Genomic DNA, 15,854 nt, shown 5'->3' with positions numbered 1-15,854 from the left:
CATTAATATAGTATGTCAAAAAAGTAATAGGATAGTATGACGATAAACTGATTAAAACTTCATAGTAGTATGTCGAAGAAAAAAGTTAGTACAGTATGTTGAAAAAAGTGATAAAATGTAATAGTATATATGTCTGGCAGATAATGCAAACTTTCACATTTTGAAAAAAACATTAAAAAGTCATTATAGTTTGTTGAAAAAAGGATAAAAAAGACAGTATAGTATGTCGAAACATTTATAAAAGAAGTCATAGTATAGCATGTTTAAAAAATATAGTCATAGTATAGTATGTCGAAAAAAGTCAGTATAGCATGTCGAAAAAAGTCATAGTATAGTATATGATTCTACTGATATAAATCAGAACATCATGACACTAAACTGGTGCTACCTTTCTGTAATCTCATGGGGACAAACCATTAACACAATTTGATGGGGAAAAAAACCCACCATTCCAAAAACACCTGGCTTTCTTCCCGACTGCATTGTCTTTCCTTGATCTTTGGTTATATGGACTGTACATACTCCATACCTGCCTTTTGGGATTAATAAACTTCAGCTCTCCACCCTGCTTTTGGCTTCTCAAGTCTTTCATATACTTTTAACTGGGATCGATCACACTATGCCTGAGCACACACAGCCACAATACAGCACATACACAACCCTTGCCTACATAGGTAGTAGATACAAAGACACGAGAATGCTTATATGAACACTAGTTGTCTATAATAATACTGGAGAAACAATGGACATTCATTTTTAAAGTAATACTGGGATATAAAACACTAAATTTAATATTTTTCTTATTAATTTCCAGGTTATGAAGTGTTTAATCTTGCTTTTTCTTATCATAGGTGACTACAGAACTGTCAAATTATAATGATTTGCCAGGTGGAAATAAGCAATGGAAAAAAGAGGTGAGGACAGATCTAAAGATTTCAAAGTTAGCACCATCTGACCACCAGTCAGTTTCTCAGATGGGAATTACAGATGGCTGCCCTCGTAAACTCATAACAGCAGTTGGACTAGAAGGACACATTGAAGTAAAGAAAGACAATGTCAATTCTTATAAGAAGAAGGAAACAGAGGAGAATGTGCTGAAACAATTGCCTTCCTCAAACTGTGCAAGAGTAGAGAAGGCGTTGGTACCCCCACCTGTCGCTTTACAAGATCTTCAGACTGTCCAGAAGAATGAGGAGGTACCAACACGAGCCCAAAAGAAAGCAGAGAAGATGGAGGTACTTGCAGTGATAACTTCACAAAAGCAAAATGATCTTACTGTGAAAAGTTCTGATCAGATTAACAAGGAGGTTGTTGGACAGGTGCGCTCCCCAACCGCAGCAGAAAAGAAGGTCAAGTTTACAACAGTTGTTACTCTTCAAAAAGAAAACATTCAAGCTACTGACACAAGTCCTGAGCAGACAAATAAAAACTCTGTCAAAGAGGTACCAGCTGAGAAGAAGTCAAACCTGATGGTGGTTGTAACTCTACAAAAAGAAAACAACCCAGATGATTGCTTGATAGACATTGAGCAGGATAGGTCTCTGAGCTCAGACCCGGAGTGTGTAGCTTCTTTTCCTGTCCTTAAACTTTTACCCCAGAACCCGGAGGCAACGGTGCAGCTATCCAGGGACCAGTCACAATACACAGAAGAAGGAGGTAGCCTGAGCCCCGAAATTTGGGAAAATGAGGGACCTCCTCCTCCACCACCTCCGACTGGTAAAATCAGCCTTAGAATCTCCAGGAGTCCAAGAGTCCAGACACAGTCCAAAGAGGAAGAGCTAGCCGAAATGAATCCCTCCGACGTACAGACCGCAGCTGGGGACAGCACCGGTGAACCCATTTATCTGGCATATGAGAACCAGAGTTTCCAGGACAGTGGTGACTCTGATAAGAAACCTATTATCATTTTCCTGAACGAGCCTATGGACATTCAGTCAGCCTACAAGCGTCTGTCTACCATCTTTGAATGTGAGGAAGACTTTAATGGGATTCTCTTTCCAGAAAATACTGTGGAGGAAAAAGGAGACACTGCAGGATGAAGAGAAACAGGACATAAGAAAAATGTGCATCACCGCATCGAATATGGGCTTAGACCTGAAGGACTTCACAGGAAATGGTCAGAATTCTCTACATATGCAACATCAAAGAACTTCAGGACATAATGGCTCAATTTCTGAAAACCAAGACCAGGATAAACCAGAACCTCCTAGAAAGCCAGAGACCAAAAGGAAATTTAAATTTAAGTTTCCCAAAGACAAACTGGCTGCAATTAGCCAGGCCATGCGGACAGGGACAACCAAAACAGGAAAGAAGACTCTTCAGGTTGTTGTCTATGAGGAAGAGGAGGAGATAACGTCGGACAGAACGCCAGCTAGGACGACCAAGAAGAAGACAAAAGAATCAAAGAGGTTTGAGACCAACAGTACCAAACAATTGAACTTGGGTGAAGGCAATGCCTGTGACAGAGACATCAAGGTCTCCTCTCCCATTGATACCAGACACTCAAAGTCACGTAGCCAGAGGAAGGAGCTCTGCAAAACTACGCTCAACTCTATTGACAGTCTGGAAGAGTCCATTAAACAGTTGGAAATCAGTGTGGGCACTATTTCTGCCCCTTCCTCCCCGGCCTGCAGCATTGTGTCTTCGCCTCCTCAGTCCCCCAATTCTTCCGTTGACTCCTCTGCCAGAGCTCAGCTTAAAGACGAAGCCAAACGAGAAAGGGCGAGAAGCCCATCCAAGAGGCCAGCCGCTCAGATCCTCAAGGGCCCAAATCCACCTCAGAGTAAGAGGGCCAAAGCACAGCCTCCACACGACACTGGGAAAACCTCCACCAATAAACAGGTCTGATGTTCCTCTGCCTGCGGAGCTCGCTTGCTTCAGTGATGCTGGGCTGGTGGCGGGCTCTCTGCTCTGACTCTCTGACTCTTCACATATGTTCTGTGTTCTATGCAGGGGTTAAAGTGGGCCGGAACGATCCGGAACATTAATCTAATTTCCAGTTTCATACATTAGTGTTCCCCGTAAAATAACGCCAAATATCCATTCCAGTGTTTCTCCTATTCATTCTCAGCAGCGCACTCGCCTTGAGTCCATGAACAAGGCAAGTGTCTGGGGTGAGTTCACGTCTGTAAAAAAAAAAAAAGCAGGATAGTTGCACACTATCTCGTAAAGTTAGTTGAACAGGGGAAGATCACGTTGGGGTTGCCTACCGGTTACAAACAGGCTCGGTAGTGAACGTCTTGGTAACGTGTTGCAGATTCTGTGTTTTCAGCTGAGCTAGACAGAGAATATTCAGTTAAAATAGTTAGGTGAGGCTGTTTTGCCCTCATTGTTCTCCGCGAAGTTAGCTGGAATTGAATGTAGCCCCGTTGTGTTTAATGTGGAGTGACTGTGTTGGACTCCGTATAAAGATAGCCTTTTAAATGCTTGTCAGTAACCGGTCTTATGGTAACTCAGGCCTTGTGTGCTCTGATTAATTTGACATGCAGTTAACAAACCAGTCATAATTTTGTTTTAGTAAGAACTCCTCTCCTGGCATTTGCTCCTGTGGACAGAGAATTTGAGAATGGAATTTGGTCCCACTGTACAAACGTTAGGGTCAGCCAGCTAGCCTATATACGTACCAGGAGTCTGCCTGTTTTCCCAAAACTTGCCTAACTTCCTTCCTTTCTTTCCTCCCTTGTATGAATTGCTTTTGCAAAAGTAAAAACATTTTCATCTCACGCAGATGGACTTTTGCCTCAGTTCACATCGCCCTGCACACATTTCCTGTCTGTTTGCATCCAATCACGTCTTTGATAATGTTGCTTAATATCGTCTGATATTGTTTAAAATTGTCTTACTGTTTGCCCATTTCAACCACCATTGATGACTGATATACCCCACTACGTACAGTAATGCACATGTTCCCTACATGTGCTGCTGTGGTTTAATAACTTGGAAATCAATGATGTCATCTTTGCTTCTTGAATCTGATGCTTTTAACAAGTTTTAGTGTTGGAGCTGCTACCATACAAATGCTGTATCTCCTACGTGTTTTTTAAAATGATAACACAGTCCCAGCCAGCCGATACTAACTCACCCTGTGATTATGCATCTCCTTGCTAGACCTCCAGCAGCAGCGCCAGCTCTTCTGCTCAGCGACTCCACACCAAGTCTCAGCCCTCGCCCTCCTCTGGCTCACCAGAGAAGACAGCTAAGGGCCAGCAGCAGGCCACCCAGAAGCAGGTAAAGGAACTCTGAGAGACCTGAGTCAGCATAGACGGAAGGGGAATCACTGTAATGCTCCAACAAATGGCAACTGGATTTGCGTTACCGTACTCATATTGCAGGGTTAGGGTTAGTCAACAACCTTTGACCTTTTGTTGTCAAGTATCGGTACATTCGACTACTTAGTGGTAACTAACAGAGGGTCAACATAACCCTCCCATCATCATTATTTAAAGAAAATCAATAATGAATAACGTTTCCACTTTATCATCTGAAACTTTGGATTTGGATTCTGCTTACAATGAAGTTGTATAAATATTAAAATCTGGGTAGACTCATGAGACATGAGTTTACCCTCTTAGTCCCTGAAATATGCAATCAGCAAGCAGAAACTTGGGGTTAAGTCATGTGGAATAAATCTGTGTAAATTACTATCTTATTTGAGATAAATAGCTTAGATGAGGGTGAACTGTGTGCCACTACTTGTCTGTTTTATATATTAACAATTAGTCAATAGCTTGGAAAAAGAGTGAATCGTGTGTTAATGATTTGGCTGTTTGCAGTGAGTTTTTTTAATGTGTTGAGCTCATTTCTGCCATGGTCCATATCTGTCTTATCTTGTGTGGTCTATCTCCAGTTAATATCTGTCTGTGCGTGAATCCTCTTCACCTTGGCTCCCTCCTTTCAAGATACACTCCCTGATTTATGTGATAGTACCCATTAATGCCTCCATATCCAAAATTAGCAATGTTTCGAAACTCAGCACAGTTGACAGTTGAGTTAGTGGATCAGGGAGTGGATCTTGACCTGCATGTAACCTGCACGTTCACCGTGTACGAGCGTTCTTCATCTGGCAGTGAGTTGTGGAAATATATCCGGGTGTCAAAAACTCTCAAAATATCTTGTTCCTCAAACAAGGACACAAAAGCCACCGTTTACAAATATTAATAATCCAGTTGAAACCTCCGTCATTGATTACCATCACATTTATGTGTCATGAAAGTATATGTCATCGTGTCAGTACTGCATGTATGTTGTGGTCGGTGGCACCACTGTTTAGAGAGTTTAATCATAATGTCTTTCATGAAAAGTTAAAGTAATTACAAAACAAGTTATTCTGAAAAGTATTTTATGTCTTTTAATAATTTCTGTCACGGACATTGTGTTTGTACATGAACGTTACTGTTTCCAGGCAAATCCTGATTAATTTAAGAGAAATAGCACTGCATTAGGTCAGTCATGCATGCTACTACTATGTCTTTGGCCAGTATAGAAAGAACATTAACTAAAGAAGAAAGAGTGTTTCTTCAGGATTCTGTTGAACCAAAAAAAAGGGAGGAGTGTCTGTGTTATATGTGATGGAAAGCAAAAGTGCATTTCAGCCAAAAAGAGAAAATGTGGCGATCAACAACATATAGAGACCCTGCCCAGGTGGAAAAAGGAGGGCTTATCTTCACCATTTGCATTTGTCGTTACATCAGGAAGCATTTCTACACTTTGGATGTAAACAGATAAGTGAGAATGGGTTTAACCTGTAATCTGACACACTTTGCCTGGGCTTTTAGGGCGTACACCCAGAGGTCAACAACGATTGGATCAGTACATGAGACACCTTACCAAGATGTTCCGTTATGTGGGAACTTCTAATCAGCAGTTCACTGAACAGTGGCTGTTTATCCTGGGAGTCAGTGTGTAGGCAACCAAATATTCATAAGAACTAGCTACTGCTAGCACGTAATGCTAAAAACAGCCACCAGGTGACAATAAAAAAGGAAGGGGAAAACATTCATATCCTACACATAGTAACTTTAAATATGTGTGGACTATGTGGCTGTTTGCTGTTTGTGCTATCTACATGTAGTTATCACATTCAAATTAGAGTGTCTAAACTAGTGGAGGTGATAGTTCCACATTAGCATCTTCACAGACTCTGTCTGCTGAGAGTAGCAGAGCAACAGAAAGGAGAGAGAAGAAGTTTACAGCTTACAGTTAGGAGGCAGCTCTAAACTGGAGAGTACATGATGGAAGAAGCTATCACGTTAGCTGTTTGCAGAGTATAAACTGCTCCAGAAAGAATTGCTGTTTTGCTGCCAGTCCTGCCAGGTAATGGTACAAATAAATGCATCAGCATGCTTTCAACAAAGTGCTTCAGATTGTCAAACAGCACCTGAAACCTCTTTCACGGGGGAATTTAGGGGACTGTGCCCAACAAGTTTTGTCACTTTACGAAACAATCACACACTTTTTTTTATTTTTTATAAGTGATTAGCCTTGTGTGCAGGGGCCGGAAATATTGGACCCCTGCGACCCGACCCCAGATTAGCAGATGACAATGAATGGATGGATATTGTACTTTTTACTGCATTTATTTGTGCTACAGTTACTTTACACATAACGTTCTGATGTTATAGATTGAACTACCCGACAGCATATGAACTAAATTAGCTCCAACTCAACACTCAACAAACTAGTAAAATGCTACTAAGACACAAATGCATCACTAGTTATAGATAATATGAATCCAGTAATATTATTATAATTCAATTCAATTTGATGTATAGTATCAAATCATAACAGGAGTTATCTCGAGACGCTTTACAGATAGAGTAGGTCTAGACCACACTCTATAGTTTACAAATATACAGTATAAAAGTACATTTTGCCATATTTTTAGTAACGTAACAATGTTTAATGCCGTGTGTAATGAACTGTGGCATTGCTTCTTTGAGTTGAGTACAGGATATAAATACTTCTTCCACCACTGTACAATTATTTTGATCTCAGCCCTCTCTGTGACGGCAGGCTGTGATTGGCCAACAGCTGTAGACTCTGACCTTTAGACGGGTCTGACGACACATCGCAAGAACTAGTTTCAAGCTCTCCCAGGTCTGAAGATAGATCAGAGCACTAATGGTCAGTGTGTCAACACGTTACCGGCCTCATCTGCTTTGTAGGGACGTTTTCTCTGTGCCACTTTGCGGTGTGAGATGAGTGGACTGTATCATTTCTAGCGTTAAGAAAGGGATTGGCTGGCCAAGCCATAGAAGTAACATGTATGGGTGCTCAAATTGAGTGGTGTTCTCCTTTTTCCTGTAAGCTGTGTGTTGTTGGCTTTGACTTGCCGTATCCCGTGATGTCTGTTTACAGGCGGACAGCGGAAGCAGTAGAGCAGCCGGGGATAGTAGCCATTCGCTCGTTGCTTTGCGTGCCTCTAAGATCCCAGCCTTGTGCCATAGCTCTGGGAAACACCCGTCTGCCTCTCTGTCCACTCCTCACTGCTCAGACACCACCGAACTCTCCTCCTCCTCCTCTGCTTCCTCCACCCCCTGTTCTGGGAAACACTCTCTTCTGTCTCCGTCACTCTCTCCTGCTTCCTCCGCCCAGCCTTCCAGGCAACAGGCTTCTCTGTGTCCCCTATCCTCTTCCTCCACGGTGAAAAACACGTCAGACTCCCCGCCTCGCTCCCCCTCTCGGTCCTTGCCTTCCTTTTCTCTCCCCGCTCCTCCTCACAAATCTTTTATCCCGTCTCTGAATCTGAGTCGTCTCCTCCCCTCATCCAGCCACGTCTTGTCGCCATCCCACGCTAGTGCCGGCCCGGCCCAGCGCGGGCCTCGCAGCAGCAGCAGCAGCAGCAGCGGCGGCAGCAGCAAACGCCAGCACCACCTCACCCTCACCTCCACCGCCACCACCACCACTTCCAGCGCCGCCCTCACCTCCCAACACAGCTACTACACTTCATCCTCCTACTCTTCATCCTCGCCCTCCTCGTCCTCCACCTCCTCCTCTCTGTCCCCGACCTCCTCTTCCTCCTCCCCTCCATCCCCCTCCCCCTCCCCCTCCTCCGCTCTCCTCCCCGCCGTGGCGAGTCACAGGGCGGGGAATGTCCGAATGTCAGCGTCCAACCCCAGCTCTCCGGGCCGCGGCAAGAAAGGCGGCGGGAGACATGCTGGCCAAGTCCTGCGCACAGCGGCAGCGGCCTCTAAGGACACAGTGTGATATTCTCATCTACCATTCAGGCTTTCAAAAAATATGTAAGTGCAGCATACACACAATGACGAAAGACGCACTTTGTTCCTACAGCAATATTGTGTGATGTTTACCTTTTGCCCTTTTTGGATGGGTTGTGGACAAAGACATGGCTTGTAAAACCTGGAAAAAATGCAAGTCTGGCCTGAAATCCTTTTGAAATCCAAACCACACGAGTGCCGTACGACGTGCGTCTATACAGCCACCCCCAGAGCCTGGCCGATACATGGCATGGTTATGAATATTGGCTGGTTTTAGCTTATAAATATTTCTTTATCGCCGCATATGTCAGTTGATAAATAACAAAGTGCAGCACAGGCATACCAAAGATATATTTAGGTCGTGTAAAACTAGCACTGTTTATTCTAGATTTCTTTATACAGAAAGAGTGAAGGAGATGTCTGTAAGGCAAAGCAATTTATTCATATGGCACAGTTCATACACAAAGGCAATTACAAGTGCTTTACATATGCATACGCATACAAAGCAAATTGAACATAACATTTAACAATCATAATAACAAAACAAAAACAAAACACACACTGTATACTCCGACACAGATCTGGAGGAGAGCTAAGTTGTAACAAAGAAAAATAAATACATATTATTTTTTATTTTAAAAAACACTTGTGTGACTGTGCACAGGGCCTCTGAGCCTTTAAATAAGTGAGAATCCTTATCAAACATGTTCATGTGTTCATGTTAAAAAATGAATATCAGCTGATATGTCGTCAAAACAGTTGAAGCTTTCATATTGATATGAGTCAGCCGCACAAATCTCTCTAGTCCACCGTGGTATTAGTACGCCAGCAGCAGCAAGGACAGCACATGATTTTCTATCGTAGCTGTCGAAATGGAAAAGAAGAACTCCCCAGCTTTCATCCCAGCTTTGTAAGATAATATGTGTTAAGACAGTGGTTCCCAAACCAAAAAATATATAAATAATGCATGTTTCTGCTGCACTGCTAGCAAAGCACGGACACGTTTTGTGAAAGGATTGCCGGGGAAACGTAAAGCAAGCAAGCACGATGAAGCCACACCAAACACCACAACTACCAAAATACGTAGTGGCGACCACAGTTGGATTTTCAGGAGTCAACTGCCAATCTCCCTGTTGAATCGCATAAAATGATTTGTATCTACAAAAGGGGGGGCCTGCATAACAAGTTTGGCAGCTACAGTATTAAGACGTAAGCTGCTGTGCCACAGCTGAGGAGGTTTCAGTAGTTCTTCAGGAGAGAAATCTGGTCAAATAACACATTATTCAGTCCCTCCAGGATTTCGCGATGTCGCAATCGCGCCAATTCACGCCAATTCAACCAATCACCGTGAATTTGGTGCGACTTGCAATTTTGACCAATCACCGCAACTTTTCCGTACATTTGACCAATAACCTGAAGTTTCTCGCGACTTCAACCAATCACAGCAGTCCCACGTGCACTCTGAGAGCCAATGACCAATCGGGAGTGAGAACGGGTTGGTCATTTCCTTGTTTTTGATATGAAGACAAGACGTGTGTGTGACTCATTTACCAACAAAACGTACAGCGAAAGACATTTCAGACCGTCCGATACATTTTAACATCAATGTAGACTTTAACGATTTAAAAGTCGCTGAAGTTGCTGCCATTTCCATCCTGGCTGTCGGCTCTCTGCAGCGGGTGGGGCTACTGCTCCGTACCCCCCGCGACTGACGCTTGCACACACACAAACACACACACACACACACACGGTGGATGCAGGAGAAAAAGGAGATGAGATGACACACGATGACCTGAATTGAGGACAGCTACGCTCATTATTGTAAGTGCAATGATAAGTTAAAGTCAGTATTATCAAACCGTATGAATGTGTGTCCCAGGCCAGGCCAGCATAGGAAAATAACTAACAATGTAAAGATCAACAAGCCACTGACACATACGTTCAAATTTGATTCATTCAATAAATTATTATTTTTTGTCTTAAATCCACCAGCCATTTTCATATTATACCAACATCAAAACTTTTATCGCAATTTTTTACAAAAGCTCCCGTGAAATCAGGCATTTTGGGTCGCAACAATCTCAAAAAAAGGCTGCGAAATCCTGGAGGGACTGATTATTATTATTATTATCATTATTATTATATATATATATATATATATACATTTTCCAGCAACCTTCTCAGCCTTTTCCACAACCCCTCCCCCAAAGCTTTTATCAGTTTCTTGGATGTTTCTCTGGTGGACACAGACATGCAACAGAGAGCACCTTCAGCTGGGTGTCTGGATATTTTGGAGTGGATGTTTTCAGAGTATCTGGACTCAGACTGCTTGCAGCCAATCAGAGTGTGATGGACTTCTTCACTGTTGCTTCACTAACATGTCACAGATCAGTATATAGAATAATATGAATCTAATCTGAATCATGGCAGACTCAGGCTACCTGAGTCTATTTTTACGTTTTATCTCAGTGATCTGAATAAACGGGTGAACAGAGTTTATTTTTCTTCAGAAAAGTGTTACATTGGTTTTAGCTTTGATGATGGTGATGTTGGATGATTGGTTGTGTGTGTGTGTGTGTGTGTGTGTCTACTTGTTGTCTGGAGTTTGTACCTTCAAGGTTGAACGCACTTAATTGTAAGTCGCTTTGGATAAAAGCGTCAGCTAAATGACATGTAATGTGTGTGTGTGTGTGTGTGTGTGTGTGTGTGTGTGTGTGTGTGTGTGTGTGTGTGAGAGAGAGAGATACAGTATGTGTGCTTTCATTTAACACTGTTGGATAGAGAGAATAGATGTCTATGGAAAGTAGAGGTTGTGGTGATCAATATGCAGAGTTTACCCAAAGACAGTCCTGTACAGACTAACCTGTTTAAAGATACATTCTGTAAAGCTCAAATCTATCCGTGTAGACTTTTTATGTATAGTAGTATGAAGTATAATATAGAAATGATATACAGGCATACTAGACTTATGTAGCTTCTTTGAACATAGCTGTTGTTTATTGTGCATATGCAGAGCCGTTTCCATTTGTAGTGAGTTGTTTGAAGTTTTTGAAGTTTGAAGTTTTTTTCTCGCCAAACTGAAAGAATTCTTTTTTTTTTTCTTTTTTTGAGTAAGTTCATTATGACAGACAGCTTTAAACAGTCTGTGAGGCTAAATCCGAGTCAGATGAGAAGATGAATGTATCAGTAAAGAGGTACGTTCCGGGCATCTTTAACCAAGCTTAGAATCTGCTAGAATCTGACAAACTGCTACCTTTAAAAAGTGAAAGAAATACCCATTCCAACACCCCCAAACTTTTAAGTCAAGTCATCTTTATTTATAAAGCATAAGCTGACCCAAAGTGCTTTACAACCAGGGCAGATGGGGTGGAGTATGCCTGGATACATGGACAACTAACAGCAGGCTACATAAATTAGAAGTACATAACAAACACAACGCCACAAAATGTAATACAAAACAAATTGCAGTGTAAAACAACGTTGAAAAACGCTAGAAGAGTGAATTACATCAGCAATGGCTTGTTGCCAGGCAGCCTCAGGCGTCGCTAAAAGCAAGTGAAGGAAAAAAAGGTCTTTAAATTAGATTAGAATTTTTCAGTCATAGAACATGCCTTAATATGGGACGGGAGGCTGTTCCAAAGCCTGGGAGAAGACACGGAGAAAGCTCGGAGTGAGGGACTAGGAGGAGCTGTTAAAACTCTCGCCAAAATGCAACCTAGGGTCTTTTTGTGAATGTAGTCAAACTTTCGTTTAAAAGCATATTTAGGACGGAAGCGTCACTTTTAAGATGTACCCTATCTTCGTTTTTCGGTCAAATGGCCTTTTGAATGGGAGTGCTAGGGGCACTTTTATGCTAGCCTCAAAAGAGCTATTTTTAAAATACCAAGAAGGCTCGACACAACATGAGACTTTGCTCAAAGTATCACCAGGGGCTCTACACTTTAACCAAAGCATTGACAACATTGGTTGTGTACCCAGAGTTTACTAAAAAGAAAGGTTTTGAGCAACTCACGTTAGCAGTTGTTGTTTACGCTATCCGCCATTTTCCCAGTCAATAATAAGGCGATCTCAGAATGCAAATGAACGGACTCCATAGGAGGAAATGTCATTCTTGAGGCTCCTTTTTCAACTACAAGGTCAATATTGTGTTTCACTAATGACAAAACAACGAATTATCCGTGCAAGTATATGGAACTAAGCTTTTGGAGCTTTCCATCTTTACTCTCCTCCCTCGACTATTGTTGACTGGCTCAATAGACGGCGACCGGAAGAACAACAGCTACAGTGAGTTGCTCAAAACCTTTCTTTTTAGTAAACTCTGGGTACACAACCAATGTTGTCAATGCTTTGGTTAAGGTGTAGACACCCTGGTGATACTTTGAGCAAAGTCTCATGTTGTGTCGAGCCTTCTTAGTGTTTTAAAAATAGCTATTTTGAGGCTAGCATAAAAGTGCCCCTAGCACTCCCATTCAAAAAGGCCATTTGACCAAAAAACGAGAATACGGTAAATCTTAAAAGTGGCGATTCCGTCCTAAATATGCTTTTAAACAAAAGTTTGACTCGGGTACATTCACAAAAAGACCCTAGGTTGCATTTTGGCGAGAGTTACGCTTTAATGCTTACATGACAAACGCTCCGCAGTGGCGTCTCTGAACCAAAAAAAAAAGTACCGTTTGGACATTTCATCATTAAATCAGCACTACAGGTATCTGTTGTGGAGGCCTAATGTTATGAATTTAAGACCAGGACCCCAGGACATGACCCACCTCTGGTGTCAAAGTAAAAAAATAAAAGTAAAAAAGCTCTTTGTTCACCGGAGAAAAACATTCCCAGTGAACATAATCCTCCGTGGGTTTTTCACCTGCAATTTATCACCAATTTTCACCAAATGTCTCACCTCCGGTTGATATCGTCGCTAACCTTGTATCTCGTTATTTAGTCAAATAAAAAATAAAAAAATGAATGAATCAATGCTGTTGGTCACCCTTTACTCCTGTCTGTGGGGTTTTATAACTATTTAAACAGTGACGAGGCAGTTTCGTCTGACTTTGTCTGACCTGAATAGCTCAATAAATGTTTTCAAGTTAGCGTTTTATTTTCATTTCCTAAAAAAAAGCAATGCTTTGGACATACAAGGTTTTCACCAGACAGTGACGATATTCATAAAAAAATGTAAAATTAAATGAGATAGCACTGGTGAGTAGAGGGAAGATGAGACGTATGCCTATACTGACTTCTGCATATACCAACAATCTATTGTAAATAAAAACTAAACGTATGAATGCAGTGAAACAGGCCCGACACTAACTGCTACTGAAACGCATGGCTTCCACTGTCAGCCAAAGTAATCTGGTTCTATTTTTATGTCCAGGAATAAAAAAGTAAGACAGTTGTGGAGGTTTTGATGAAGCTGGGCTTACATTTGACAGTAAACGCATCCCAGAGAGAAACACACTGAGATACACTGATTGATTCCTCTTCTCGTCAGACTCTGGGTAAGACTGCCATTATATTTCCTAAAATGTCTTTCACAGATTTTTCTTTTCTTGTACGTCAGAAATGTGTTTTAGTTTGACAAATGTGATTTAAAACACACTGTACGGACCATTTACTGTGTTCTGTGTATAAAAAAACATTTTGTTTATTATTCAAACCTAAAGGCACAGTTTGATAGCAGCCTCCACTTGTATGCAAGCAGTTGGATTTATTTTATTGTTGTCTGAACCCTTGCATGCCTTTAACACTTTCTCTGTCAGTCTGAAACGTATTGAGTTTACAGCTGTAAATAACTGTGTTTCCCTTGGTTTTGTAAGTTGTTGGCTGTCAAACACTTGAGCTTCCTGCGAGTTTGGAGAACTAATAATAAAGGGCTTCCAGAGTGTGGAGACATCAGCTGCTGCTGTCCCGCTTTATTTCACAGTGCAGCGCCGTGTTGTCCCAGTAGAGGACAGTAGAGACACACCGAAAAGCTCCTCACCCCTCTGTTCTCATTCATGTTTCACATTTACATATATGTAGAATACACACCCCTTCCCTAACAATCACAAGATCAAACTAATATACAGGCCCTTTAAAAGGCACACCTGTCAAACTCGAGGCCTGCGGGCCAAATCCGGCCTCTGGCAGATGATGATCCGGCCCGCATGTCATTTTAGGTTCACAATTAAATTAAATTAGTTTTTTGTAGCTTTTTCAATGTTTTGTCACATCTTATGAAGTTTCTGTTTGTTTTGCCGACATTTTTGGCCCTTTCAACTTTTTTGGCGCCTTTTCCGACGATTTTTTCTGACATTTTTGTCGCTTATTTCGACCAGACTGTAAGTGAGAAGGCTATATGAGACCTGCAATAATACAGTAAAAGATGCTAGATACTAAACATGTCTGGCCCTTGATGTGATTCTTATGTTCCAGTGTGGCCCTCAGTGAAATTGAGTAAAAGGTATGCTAAGTGTCTGCTTAGTAAAGTATTAAACAATTACATTACATATCGCAATATTGGTAAAATATATATATATAGAAGAAGTCACAATTAAATTATTTTCCAAAATCGTTTAGCCCTCAGTAGGACTGGGACCATATGCTTTTGTCCTGATTCGATTCTTTCACCAGACATTGCTGATTGGATTTGTATTGCGATTTTCATTTATCGCGATTCTAGAAGTATTGCGATTCCATAGTATTGAGTATTGCCATTTTCTTGTCCTTATCTAACAAAAACAAAAGTTGAATAACACTTCTAGAGACAACATATCACGAGGCATTTCTAAAAACAAATTGTTTTCCAAACAGAATGCACATCACATTCTGTCTGACATTTATTTCATTAGTAAAGAAGTACATCACATGGATTTTCTGCTTTGCTGTAACTAAAAAATACAGATTTTAGGCAAAAGAACAGATTTAGAAAATCGTCGCAAACAAACCCTGATACATACGTGAAACCATCCCTACTACTCAGTACTGGGACCTGATCTGTTTAGTGCAGTGGTGGAAGAAGTATTCAGATCCTTCACTGAAGTAAAAGTACTAATACCACACTGTAAAAATACTCTGTTACAAGTAAAAGGCCTGCATTGAAAATGTTACTTAAGTAAAAATATGTAAGTAGCTTCAGGAAAATAAGTAACGATCCAAACAGTTGTGTGTTTAATGGTCTAATCATTTCAGCTGGGCTTGTAGGCCGTTATATTGTTGGGTAGTTAATAATAAATTAATAATAAAACATTTTTATAAACTACATGTGTAGTTAGTATAGTATGTTAGTTAGTATTAGTAAAGTAACTAGTAACTAAAGCTGTAACAGATGAATGTGGTGGAGTACAAAGTACAATATTTCTCTCTGAAATGTAGCGGAGTAGAAGTAGAAAGTGGCATGAAAAGAAAGGACTCAAATAAAGTACAAGTACCTCAAAAAAGAAAAGAATTTGCACCTACAGGTACAGTACTTGAGCAAATGTACTCGGTTACAATCCACCACCGGTTAAGTGGATGACTAATATCCACCACTACCGCCACATCTACTGACGTGCCCCTGAGCAGGGCAGTGGACGTCTGGACGGTAAAACCTGGTTACATAAAGGTAAAGACTGTCTCATGCTGCTCTCTTCTTTGTCTCAAACAATCCATTTTCCTCCGAGC

The 15,854-nt window shown here is 41.3% G+C and overlaps 2 protein-coding genes across 6 annotated transcripts in view; both read left to right on the top strand.

Annotated features, from left to right (window-relative positions):
- The window catches only part of LOC144527100 (uncharacterized), a 62,026-nt gene extending 59,850 nt beyond the window's left edge, over positions 1-2,176 (top strand). For all 5 annotated transcript variants that reach the window (XM_078264981.1, XM_078264983.1, XM_078264984.1 and 2 more), the window contains one exon: positions 852-2,176. In XM_078264981.1, coding sequence (XP_078121107.1) covers positions 852-2,039 — 1,188 coding nt within the window. In that variant the 3' untranslated portion in view covers positions 2,040-2,176. The remainder of the gene's footprint in view (positions 1-851) is intronic.
- Positions 2,177-2,362: 186 nt separating this feature from the next.
- LOC144527102 (uncharacterized) lies at positions 2,363-11,737 on the top strand. Its single transcript, XM_078264987.1, has 3 exons — positions 2,363-2,841; positions 4,108-4,227; positions 7,770-11,737. Exons 1-3 carry the CDS (start codon positions 2,453-2,455, stop codon positions 8,203-8,205), a joined length of 945 nt encoding a protein of 314 aa, XP_078121113.1. The 5' UTR covers positions 2,363-2,452; the 3' UTR covers positions 8,206-11,737.
- The last annotated feature ends 4,117 nt before the right edge of the window (positions 11,738-15,854 follow it).

The sequence above is a fragment of the Sander vitreus genome, chromosome 12 (genome assembly GCF_031162955.1).
Source record: "Sander vitreus isolate 19-12246 chromosome 12, sanVit1, whole genome shotgun sequence".
In the NCBI taxonomy this organism is placed as follows: Eukaryota; Metazoa; Chordata; class Actinopteri; order Perciformes; family Percidae; genus Sander; species Sander vitreus.
The sequence above is the reverse complement of the archived record's forward strand: the minus strand, read 5'-3'. Positions and strand labels throughout refer to the sequence as shown.